At 54.2% G+C, this 12,009-nt stretch overlaps 2 protein-coding genes across 3 annotated transcripts; one reads left to right on the top strand and one right to left on the bottom strand.

Moving 5' to 3' along the window:
* The first annotated feature begins 4,743 nt into the window (after positions 1 to 4,743).
* On the top strand, positions 4,744 to 7,722 carry Fam110d (family with sequence similarity 110 member D). 2 transcript variants are annotated; one of them, XM_028759991.1, is made up of 2 exons: positions 4,744 to 4,819; positions 6,565 to 7,722. In XM_028759991.1, the coding sequence occupies exon 2, from the start codon at positions 6,658 to 6,660 to the stop codon at positions 7,474 to 7,476; it is 819 nt and encodes a 272-aa protein (XP_028615824.1). In that variant the 5' UTR covers positions 4,744 to 4,819; positions 6,565 to 6,657; the 3' UTR covers positions 7,477 to 7,722. The 2 variants fall into 2 exon arrangements, with proteins under 2 accessions (XP_028615824.1, XP_028615823.1); XM_028759990.1 differs by having other exon boundaries at positions 4,760 to 4,815; positions 6,565 to 7,720.
* Positions 7,723 to 8,803: 1,081 nt separating this feature from the next.
* CUNH1orf232 (chromosome unknown C1orf232 homolog) lies at positions 8,804 to 11,814 on the bottom strand. Its single transcript, XM_028759601.1, has 4 exons — positions 11,731 to 11,814; positions 10,462 to 10,545; positions 10,262 to 10,359; positions 8,804 to 9,101 (listed from the first exon to the last, which is right to left on the bottom strand). The coding sequence occupies exons 1-4, from the start codon at positions 11,812 to 11,814 to the stop codon at positions 8,804 to 8,806; spliced, it is 564 nt and encodes a 187-aa protein (XP_028615434.1).
* Between the last annotated feature and the right edge of the window lie 195 nt (positions 11,815 to 12,009).

The raw sequence follows: 12,009 nt of genomic DNA, 5'->3' as shown, positions 1-12,009 counted from the left end.
TCTTAGAGGTCACTTCATAGGCAGTAACACACACACACACACACACACACACAAGCAAAGGACAAACTTTGATGGCTAATGCTGTCAACCCTACAGGATCTAGAACCATCTAGGAGACCAGCCTCCAGACATTCTGGCAAGGGATCCTTTCGGTTAAGTTCACGGAGGTGGGAAGATACACTTTAATGGGTAGCATCGGTTCATCAGTTGTGGTCCTGGACTGAATAAACAGGAGAAAGGAGCCGGAACACCTGCATTCGTCTCTCTCTGCTTCCTCACTCTGACTGCAATGTGATCAGCCGCTTCCTGTTCCTGGCACCATGCCTTTCCTGCCGCACTAACAAAACAAACCTTCTTTTCCTTAAGTTGATTCTGTAAGGCATTTTGTTGCAGTAATAAGATAAGTATTACAACCCAGCATGACAGGAAAAAAGAAAGAAAGAAAAGAAGGAATGAAAACAAACAAACAAAAAAGGAAACTGCTGTATCCCACCTGTGTGGTCATGGAGGCATTAGCCATCCCCTTTGTGTTATCAGGGCCAGGTGGCACCTCCATTACTTCTCTCTAAATGCTTAGTATCTGTGGGGTCCTAGGCTTGGTCCCCAGCACTGAAAAAAAAATGAAAAAAAATTGTATAATAATAATTCCTACTTTACACAGGAGTTTATTAGGGAGGTACTGAGTATAAAGCACTCTTTTTGCACAGTACCTAGTACTGGAAACACTCACCAATTGTATCTGGCTTTGCTATCCTAGGGGAGCTGCACTAAGAGAGCAGACATCTTGTCCATCTTTTATACATTGTTCACTAGCTGTGTAGGTGCTCAGAGGAATAAATGTTCAGTGGCATGGCATCTCCCTCTCTAGCTCCCCTGCTGTGTGTCCTGTCTGGGTGGTGCTGGGGGCCTGCCTCTGCTCTGAGCCACACCCCTCTGAGGGGCAGCCAGGCTATTGTTGTGGCTAAGATTCTTTCCCCAAATGGAAAACCACAAATTAAAGGGGGGCTTCAGCTCTGCTCTCTGGAATTGAGGGAGGCCACGAACCCAACAAGGGGCCTCCTTCCAGGTCAGAGTCCCTGCCCTGGGGCAAGCCTAGTCCCCTCTCAGCCTACATTTTCTCCATCCCGGCTTCTCTGTAAGCCTCTTGCCCTCCCAGAGACCTCAGCTCCTGCTGTCCTCTGACCTGAGGCTCTCAGGCTCTTTTACCCCCCAGACCAAACTCCAATCCCCTCCAGGCCCCTGCTCAAATCCCTTCTTTGAAGCCCCTCTACCCCACCCAGGCAGAACAAATCGCCCCTGCTCACCCCGCATCTGCTTTGTTCATTTCTCTGTGAGGCAGGGCTGATGGGTTTTCCTCTGCCGCCCCTCCTGTTCCATCTCTGCTGCCACCCTCCTGATGAGTTCCTCAAGAGTTTGTGACCCCGGTCTGCTGACCCCACAGCACAGGGAAAGTGTCCCAAATGATCTGTCGCCAGCAGCTGAGGGTGAGGCTGGGGGCTAGGGACAAAAGGCTCGGGTCACACATATCAGTCCAAGTCTGACTGTTAGGGAAGTCAGAATCATCCAGCATTTCCAGAGCGCCCCAAGGTGCTGGTGATTTCTCAGCCTCCCCTCAAACTACACAAAAACCAGGTCCCATCACCCACATTTGACACGGGCTGCCCAGAGAGGCCACAGTTTTTGTTGGAGGCCAAGTAGAAAAAGTGGAGAGTCAGGATTTGAATCAAGGCAGGACTGAAGTGTGGCTGAGGGGACTGTGGCTGACTGCAGAGGAGTAGACAAGGATCCCCTCTGCGACAGTGTAGGTGTGGGGTCTGAAGCCAGCTCTGAAGGCTCCTCCAGCCCTTCGTCATGATTCCTGACACTGACTGCAGCTATTCCCAGTCTGGCGTCAACCCTCTCTGAGAAGAGCTGCCTCTGACTCAGGTCAATTCCCACCTCAGGTGCTCCGGGAACCAGCTCGGATGTAGGAAGGAAACAGCCCTCAGACTTGGCCTCCCCCTCCCCCAGATCCTAGCTAGTGGGCCGGAAGGAGCCACTTTAAAGATCTCCCTGGGGACCCATGACCAGAAAGAGAGAGGATCCGGCCCTTGTTCAGTGCCCTGAGAAACGAGGGCCGCTGGACAGAGGGATGCGGGGGCCCCATCCTCTTAGCGCAGACAGATGTATGACCTCCCACCTTCCACTCTTTGTCTGTCTTACCCTCCCCCTCCAGCTCTTTCAGAGTCTCTCACCTAATAGAGTCCACCCCATTAGCCCTCCCTCATGCGCTGCTGCTCAGCTCGGCGGTCCCAGGTCTGTGCCTAGCCTTGAATACTTTGTCCACTGGCGTCCTGGTGTGGGGTGCTGACACTTCAGACTGGGAGGCCCCGAGGGAAAGGTTCTCAAACTTTCCCCACCTCCAACACAACTGAAGACCACTCCTCCAGGAGCATAGCTACGGCACTGCCTTCTAACTCAGGGTCCCTAAGTCTCTGCTTTCTGATTGAGTACTGAGTGGGAGCCAGGCTCATTTTAGAAGCATGGAAAAGCAGACATCCAATCAGGATGACTTTTGTGGTACCCACTGGGTTCCCCTTCCAGTAGTCTAGCTTCTGTCCTTGATCCCCGAAACACTGCTGTGATAGGGCCCCCTGCCAGTCCCACCCGGATGCCTGGTTAAGACTAAAGGGATGGGGGGGGGGAGTGAGGCTTCAGTGAGACACTAGGCCCCATCCTCCCCCTGGCAGGCCAGGTTTCCTGCCATTGACAGCATCCCAGCTGGGTCCCCGCCCAGCCTCCCCCCCTGCTTAACCCTTTCATGCTCAGGCCACAGGGCTACTGGACCCCATCTAGAAGGGACTGTTTCGCTGGATTAAATATATGAATCCTTGTGCAAAGCAAGGAGAGCAGCCCTTGACACAGTAAAAGTTGCCTGTAGCTCGATCGGTGGAGGCCCTGCCTCACACACGCAGGGCCAGGGTTTCGCTCACAGAGTTGTACTGCAGAAAATCAGGCATGGTGGCTCATGCGTGTAAGTCCAGTCGAGCGCTCTAGAGGTGGGGGGGGGTAGGAGGATAAGTTCAAGGCTAGCCTGTGCTACTTGAAACCCTGCTACTTGAAACTCAAAACAAAACAAAAGTTAGCTATTACTCCTCCTCATGTGAATTTGAATAAGTCATTTCCCTGCCTGACCCTCCCATCTCTTCAGCTCTAAGTGGGAAAAACAATAAAACCCAATCCCCAAAGGTTGTCTCTTAGATGGATGGTGACAGAACTTGAGAGCATTTGCTAAGACACTGCGACAACTCAGTTTTGTTAGGGACAAAAAGAAGCAAACTCTCCCTTCATTACAGTGGGACAGGGACCCAGGGACCCATAGGAGGCCAGGGTGGGAGAAGTCCAGGGCCAAGCACTGACTTTTGAACTCTGGGTGACAAGAGTTCACCTGTCCACAGGAGTGCTGTGGAAAGGGCTTCTTCATATATAAACAGGGTCAGGGCACGCGGGCAGCCTCCCCAGGTAAGAAGCCAAACACCCTCTTCCCTTCCTCTCCTCCTTGCTAGCGGGCAGGCTCCCCAGGTAAGAAGCCAAACACCCTCTTCCCTTCCTCTCCTCCTTGCTAGCTCCATTTGCCCTCAAGGCATGTGCCCTGGAGTCTTCCCATCCCATTCTGGTACAGATATGGTAATAGCATTCCCCCCCCCCACACACACACACACTCACAGGGTATGAGCTTTAGGGTCTTTGACTCTTAATCTTGCCAGACAGACAGTGGGGGGAGCGGAGAGAGGGGATTTAGAGGGTCTGCGCAAGTCCCTCCTACTTTACTAATTTCCTTCCTCATTAAGTGGGGTTACTATTCCTGCTGAGTTCTATCTAGGTTCCAAGGGAGGGGGCTCAAAGGAGATCAGAGAGCCTAGATGCAAATGTGCCTTGCAAACATTCGAAGTGCTAAAAGGGAGGGAGAGGGTTCATGCTAAGTGGTTGGGCTGGTAGGGGGTGGGTACAACTTGGGAGAAAGGCTAAGACCAGAGCCTAGCACTGGCCTTTGAACTCTGGGTGCTAAGAGATTCACCTACTGAGAGGGGTGGGACTCCTTTACAGATAGGGCTTCCCCCGCCAGAGATAAATGTTGTCAGAGTAAAGTAGGCTAGAGCCTTAGGAGTCCCCAGGTAGGTGGCCAAAGGATAGAGGCTTAGCCCTGGGAGATCTCTTCCCTCACACTTTTCCCTGTAGCTCCGTTTGCCACCATTAAGGCTGTACCCCTGAATTCTTGCTTAACCCTCACGTTCCCTGCACGCCTGCAGCACGCTGCACCCACCCTTAGGGTGCAGATGCCCGGGACTCCCCTCTAGGAAGAGCAGGCTTCCCACCAGGCTCCAACACCAGAAATAAAACAGGCTTAAACCTCCAGAGAGGGAAAGAAAAGCAAATGGCATGGCACCCATTTCTGTTCACTGTCCTATATCCAGCATCGGTACTTCAGAGGGAACCTACAGAGCAGAAGGCCTTGTTTGGGGTTATGTTTCTTCAGCCCAATTTATGGTACCTCCATGGCAACCATTGAACCCGATAGAGACTATTTATCTAACCATCTGTAGAGCAAAATTCCAGGAACACAGCTCAAGGGTCCTGTCAGCACTAAGATTGGTTAGGAAGGAGTTAATTGCTCTGGGTCAGGAAGGGTTAACCTAGGGGGTGGAGGCTCTCCGCTTTTCCTGTGGAGAGTAAGGCTTGGCTGCTACCAAAGTTACTCCCTAATCCCCACTGTCTCTTCTGCCTTCAGTCTGGGTATACCCAAGGACCACTGCAACTCAGCATCGCCACACAGAGGTGAGTGTGTCTGGAGTCCAACGCTGGGTGGGAGGCAACTTTGGATGGATGGCGAGGAGACTGAGGGCCAAGCTACTGAACCTAGAAGTGCCAGTATTCAGAGCCGAAGCTGGAGTGCACAGAGCTGGAATTTACTAACTCTAGGGCTGGGAGAGGTTAGGCACTGGAACAGAGAGGACATGACTGGCTACCAGGCTAGGATGGGCTGTCTGTGGTCAAACATCAAAGCCAGCCCTGAAAACAGGGAACAGGCAGGGGACAGTAGACTATTTTGGTCCTTGTGTTTAGGGACTTTTTATAGCCTCTCTGCTCAAGGCTAAAGAGAGGAGAGGACAGAGGCCATCCGTGAGGTCAGACAAGCTCAGTGCCCTCCTGGGACCTTGGAATCTGACCCACTGCTTAGTATAGTCCCCGAGAGAATAGCGCAGGGCACCGTGGGACTGTCATTACTGCCTAGGTTTCAACCATTCACGTTCTAGTCAGATTTACTGGAAGGCAGTGCTGAGTAGTGGTGTGGAACCTGTAACGTTTGGGCTGAGGCCGCAGTTGCCAGGGTCTCTGCTCTAAGGCCTCTGTGAAGGGTGGAGGGCACCCCCCTTCTTCACATACCCTTGCCTAGTCTGTTCTTTTGTTGCCTCCAGATCCAAAGTTCCTTCAGAACCAATAAGTTCCTCTCAGCTGTGTGGGAACGGGAAATCCGAGGGCAGGGGTGGGTGTGTTGAACCATGTGGGTGGCCCATTCTGTTAGCTGACAAGGAAACTGTCAACTCTTGATTTACCTTCCCTCTTGCCCTTTTCCAAAGAGCAGCACAAGAGAGGTAAAGGAGAAAGGTCAGAGGTTTCTGCATGGGAAGGAGGCAGGGACCCTGAGGGCCAATTTCTGGGTATGCAAGTTATTCAGATGAATCGGTGGAGGGACCCAATTAGTGAGACACTAGGGGTTCCTGCCCGGCTTTATAACAGTAAGATCAGAAACCAAACCCCAGAGGGAAACGTTCAGATAGGCCAGCAGGGAGTCCTAGCTGATCTAGATCTGCACAGTAAGGCAAGAAATCTGGGTTCCAAGGTGGCACCCTTACTCTCAAAAGAACCCGTATAAACCCATTCGTTTCAGCCATTGTCCTGGCCTCTGAAATGGAAGTGTGGGGGTTGCTGAATGGAATTGTGTTTACAGTTAGGTTTTCTGGGACTCCCCTTGGCAGGGACATAGAGTAGCTGGCAGTGGCAGACTGATATGGGCTGGGGACCACCTCCCTCTCCTTCCTGAATAGCCCTGCCGGGCCTGGGCAAGGAAGCTGGCAGCAATTCCTGGAGGCTTCTACCCTGTGGTTATGTCCCTGACCTCGGTGCTTGGGGGCGGGAAGGGTGGGTCGGCTGCAAGACAGCCTGTGGCCGGGGAACCTCCTTGTCTTGGGCTTGAAGCTACACTGTTGGGAAGAGGTATTTTTTCCGGTTAAGGCCGATTTCGGGAATCAGGCTAGGACCCGCCTGATTTTCCTTTCCAAGTGTCCTGCTTGTCTTGTGGCCCAGTGGGCAGATTGGGACGTTCTCAAAGAGGCATAGATGCCCCCTCCCCAAGAACCACCCAATGCCTCTAAAGGTTTGGGAGGGAGGTTCTACTTTCTGCTCTCTGGGCATGGCACCAGTTGGTGGGGGTGGGGTGACTGGCTGATCCTCTACCCAGGAATGCCTGCGGGAAAGGGACAGGAACAGCCTACTCTCTTCCAGACAATTCCTCTCTCCCTACAGGCGCCAGGAACTCCAGAGAATTGCTCGCTGCTCCTCAGCTACCTGCGCATCCTTAACTGTGTATGGAGCACTGACCTGCCTAGCTCCGTGAAGATGCTCCTGGCCTCACCCACTACACCATCCAGGGGACGAACCCCTAGCGCCGTGGAGAGGCTGGAGGCCGACAAAGCCAAGTATGTCAAGACGCACCAGGTGATAGTACGCCGTCAGGAGCCAGCCCTGCGCGGGGGACCGGGACCACTGACGCCACACCCCTGCAATGAACTGGGGGCATCTGCATCGCCCCGAACGCCTGGCCCTGCCCGCAGGGGTAGCGGCAAGCGACAACCAAGACCTGACTCCCTTATCTTCTACCGCCAGAAGCGGGACTGCAAGGCTTCGGTGAACAAAGAGAACGCCAAGGGCCAGGGGCTAGTACGACGCCTCTTCCTTGGCGCCACTCGGGACGCTGCCCCGAGCAGCCCCGCACCTACAGAGAGACCTGGAGCTCCCGCGACGTGGGCTGGGTCCCCGGATACTCCAGAGGCAACAGGGAAGCGAGCACTGTGTCCCACGTGCTCGCTGCCACTGTCGGAGAAGGAGCGATTCTTCAACTACTGCGGCTTGGAGCGCGCGCTGGTGGAGGTGCTGGGCGCCGAGCGCTTCTCTCCGCAGAGCTGGGGCGCAGAGCACAGTCCGCAGGTCGCAACGTCGCCGCCGCCCGGCTCCGGGGACACCAGCGATTGGACATCCAGCGACAGGGACGCGGGTAGCCCGGACTGTGCGGGCGGCGGCGGCGGGGGCTCAGAAGCGGCGGGGTCAGCGCGGGACGGACGCCCCACGGTGTCGGTGGTGGAACGCAACGCGCGCGTCATCCAGTGGTTGTATGGGTGCCAGCGCGCGCGCGCCCCGCCGCGCGAGTCCGAGGTGTGACCACCAACACACGGGAAGACCGCTCCCGGAGAGCTGGCCTCGTCCGTGAACAAATCCTTCCCCTGGATCTCAGGTCTCCCACCCCGATCTGCACGCTGAGCAGGGGGGACCACAGACAGGGGCCAGGCGCGGACTGTGGAAACGGGTCCAGTGGCCACGTGGCCTCTCTAGATGCTAAATGTGAGCAGTGGTGGACTTGGGGTGGGAGATGAGCGAACTACTGAATAAAGCTAAAATCTTATTTAATAAAAGGACCATGAGTATGGCTTAGCGGGCAGATGTTGAAGAAAGAGGAGAACTGGTTTGCGTGGCTGAGTGTGTGAGTTTTGAGCGTGGGTTCCAGGCTGAGTGTGTGACCTTGACCAAACGGGGGCCTTTGACGGTTATTAAAGGAGGCAGAGGACAGCGTTCTGGAGGAGCTGTAATGCATGTGGCGATTGTGCCTGGAATAGAGAAATGCTCAATACACAGGAGCTTGCTTAAATCATCCAGAATTCCCGGAGCTTCGCACCCCAGCCCCGCCCTCCCAGAGTCCGGAGGTAAGAAAGGCTGAGACGGAGGATCTGCGGTTGAAATCACTGAAACTGGGGCACCTTTAGGTCAGGATTTGGAACCTCCTGCTACTATCGTCTCTGTGTGTCCCAGGTCAGTCTCACCCTGTTACCAACCACTGTGGTTTACATAACACTGGGGCCTGAACACAGGACTTCATGCAGCGAGAAGCCCTCCACCAACTATATGGCCAGCGAGGTTCCTTCCTCCCCCCCCCACTCCGACACAAAGTCGCGGGTTTTCTTCACAGGTTCCGGTTGAAGCCTTTGTTCGGGATTCTCCCCCTTCAGCTTCGATTTCCTTCCCTAACTCATTCTCCGAGAAACTATCCCAAAATTCCCCATGTCCCCTGAGTTCCCACGGGCAGCCCTGTTTTGTGCTGCAACAAAACCTTGTACGGACCTGCTAGTGGAGGGCTACCTCTGGTTGGTCCAACATTGTGCATTTCGATTTCGCGTATGCCGTTGGGCCACCAGCAGGATTTGCCGAGTGAGATGAAGCTGGACAGGGAAGAAGAGTCTGTCCTCTGGGGCTTTTTGGAAAATCTCATCTTAAATCTAAGGTCACCCATCCTGTCACCTGGAGTGCCTTGGTACTTGTGTCAGTAAAGTAGGTGAGGAACCCTTTAGCCAGAAGCTCCCCACCCCCAAGGTCGCCCACCTAAAAGTAGCTTTTCCTGTTGTCCGAAAAAAAAAATTACACAGCGACACTGAGTGTCCGATCCAGGAGATTTTATGGGAGGTAGGGAAGGACGGGCGCCAGCGAGGCTGGCCGTCTAGTCGCCCTTGGGAGCGGCCTTCACCCTCATCTCTGCCAGTTTGTGGGTGAGAAAACCCCACTTGAAGCCTGCCGCGGGATCCGCCTCCCGTGTCTCGGGGCACTCGGTGGCCTCTTCGGCAGGCTTGTCCTGTGTCTCCGGGTCTCGCTCCGCGGTGGTCTCCACGCCGCGCAGCATGGACGCCGCCGCCTGCTGCTGCTGCTGCCACCTGCTGGCGAACGCGTCCCAGAATCCTGGTCCGCGTGGCTCTGTCTCGGCTGCGGCCGCCTGCGAGGAAGGGGGCGCAGCCAGTGGGCTGCAGGAGAGGCAGGGGGTCAACAGGATGGCCCGGGGTTCCAGAGAGGGACAGAAGTCAGAAGACAAGCAGTGCGGCCAAGGGAGTCAGGGCAAGGTCAGGGCCTGCAAGCAAGGGGAGGTGGAGAAGGAAAGGGTCAGGGAAAGAGGTGGGAGGGCTGGGCAGAGGGGAACAGGCATCCCCGAGTTGGGTGGGGCGGTCAGGAGTTTGGAGAAGAGACTCTGGTACAGAGACAATAGGCCATCAAGCCGGGTCTGAAAAGCCAGGAAGGGTCTCTGAGGGGAGAAGGGCACGAGAGAGCTGGGGTGGACTTGTTTAGGTCCTGTAGGAGAGATCCCTCGACCCTGGAGAGGGCAGGGAGCCAGGTGAGCAAAGTAGTTAGACTCTAAGATTGAGATAAGAGGAATTTGGTACACGGAGAAAGTGGAAGAAATCCTGCCACAGATGCTTAGAAAAGATGAGGGGTTAGGGGGTGTCGATGCGGGGAAGGGCTGCCAAGGAGAGGCGATAGGCTTGAAGAAGGAGCCTTGCCTCTGGAAAAGTCCTCGGAGAACTGGGACTGGAAGGTGGGGAAGGGGTGGGGAGGACCCCTGAGGCAAAAGGAATGGATGGAGGTCCTAGGGACAAAGGGACTGTGGTGGGTGGGTGCACAGGGCTGGAAGGCAGACGTGTGAGAAACAAAGCCAGTTGGAGATGAAGCCCGAGTCTGTTCTCAATATCAAAGACCTTATTAAGCAACGCGTTCCAAACTGGTGTGCCTTGGGGTCCTCTGAGATCCTCAGGCCTCCATGGACACCAAGAGAATCAGAAGAAGGGGAAATCTACGCTGGTGACAAACTGCTTTGGAGGGTGAGGGTTTACCATCTAGACCACCCTTCGTTGCAAGCATCCAGAAAGGTCTTCTCTGCTGTCCTGGATTCTAGGGAGATGGCTGTCCTCAGGAAGAGGGAGGAGCCTTTACCTCAGTAAGGACTTCCCTTTACCTCAGTCCCAAGAGATTTAACCCCATCTCCTACACAGGCCTGGTGTATCCTGATAGGAAAAAGCATCCTGGGACTGTCCCTATAAAGCCCCACAGGATTAGAAAGACAGAGGGCACCATCATGACAGAAGAGAGATCCTAGGACTCTTGCAGCCCCACCCCCTAAGGACACACTTACTGATCAACACAGGGCTCTGGTGGCAGCAGTTTGTCATCATCTTCTTTGTTAAACAGAGATGACATTGTCAGCCAGCCTTTCACCCCAACACCCTGAACCTGGGAGGAAAGAGCTGGGAGTCAGGCCTGGACAAGCCTCCAGGGCTTCACCCCGGCCTCTGTTAGGCTTTCCAGGCTTGGATGGAAGACTGTGGAACTCACCCTGCGGGCCAGCTGTGACATGGGGTTGAATGTCTCCTCCGTGGGTTCTGCCGTCTCAGACTCCACTAATGCTGGGCTCTCCCTCTGGGACACAAGACACCACCTCACCCTCAGCATGAGAGAAACTCCATTGCTAACCAGTGCACACACACTAGGCAGTCTGTATACCATAAAAGCACATCTCCTGTGCGCCCTGCATCTCCACTTCGGCCCATGGGAGTGCTTACGGGTACACTTATCTCTCTACGATGCCTCTGCTCGAACACACAGGCCTGCACAATAAATCTCTGCAGACACCTCCCACTCCCAAACATCCAAACGATCTCAAAACCTCGGACAAGGGCATACAGTGTGCACTACTACAGACATACATGCCTCTAGACCTTTGTGGCTAGACCTTTACCCCTGTATACACATATGCAGTCAGGCACCCACACAAGAGCATTTATGTGGCTAAGGAATTCATTCTTGTATCTTCTCCTCCTGCAGGAAGCTGGCTAAACAGAGATCTGTGCACAGCCCTCCAAATTTCTCTACCAACCAAACGTAACACCTGTAAAAGCCTACACAAACGCATACAGGAGCAGAATCCTGCTCAAAACACACACCCATGGAAACTCACTAGATCCAGGTCACACCTGCACTGGACTTTTCACAGAGACACTAATTGTAGCATTTTCTTACAGACACATCCGTAGAAAGCCAGCCTTGGACACCAGCCTGTCCAGTCATATGCTTATCCACCCCTCACCGGGCTAGTTCCTGCCCCCGCCACATCTATTTGTGTAACTGCCAGTTACCACACCCTCTAGATGTAAACTCTCTTATTTTCAAAGTCTTTTTTGCCCTCTCCCTCACCACCAAGTACGGTCTAAGTATGGCTTTGATCGGAGGCTGCTACTGTGGTCCACAGAGCGTGAGAGCCACTCCCTACTTCCAGAAACAGGGGCTTGTTACTCTCCAGCTTCGTCCACTAGAAAGCTGTATAAAGCATAACGTCCTCGCGTGTCTTCTGCCAAGTGGTGCTGGAATATTCTTTATTGTATGGCAGCTCGTGAGATCCTTGGAGTCAGCGACTGCTTCTCTCATGGCCCTACACCTTCCTGTTCTCACTTTCTTGAACATTCTCTGTCATTGCACTATGCTGTTCGTAATCCCACCTACAATTTTTGCACAAATCAATCTATCTTCTTCCCCAGCCTATTTAATGCTCAGCGCACTCCCCACCCTTGCTGTCTGTCTGTCCTAGAAAACACAAACTGTACCCACCTCCTCTGCCGGATCCTCTTCAGACTCTCCACTCAGCGTCTGCAGCACTTTGGACTTGTAAGTTTTCCAGAAGGCTTGGGTCATGGCTGCAGGGGAAAGGGGCCTGGGACCCAGGCACGGAAGGTGGTAGCTCAGTGGGCACCAGTGGCTCTGGCTCCAGAAACTTGGAAGAACGGAGAGCCTGTCCCGAGGATCCGGTGACTTCATGAAAGATGCACCAGTCTCCCCTGCTGGCACAGTGCCAAGCAGGTGAACCTGATCCCAGTGGTTCTGAGGTTG

The sequence above is a fragment of the Grammomys surdaster genome, unplaced genomic scaffold, assembly GCF_004785775.1.
Source record: "Grammomys surdaster isolate TR1022 unplaced genomic scaffold, NIH_TR_1.0 126313, whole genome shotgun sequence".
Lineage (NCBI taxonomy): Eukaryota > Metazoa > Chordata > Mammalia > Rodentia > Muridae > Grammomys > Grammomys surdaster.
The sequence above is the reverse complement of the archived record's forward strand: the minus strand, read 5'-3'. Positions and strand labels throughout refer to the sequence as shown.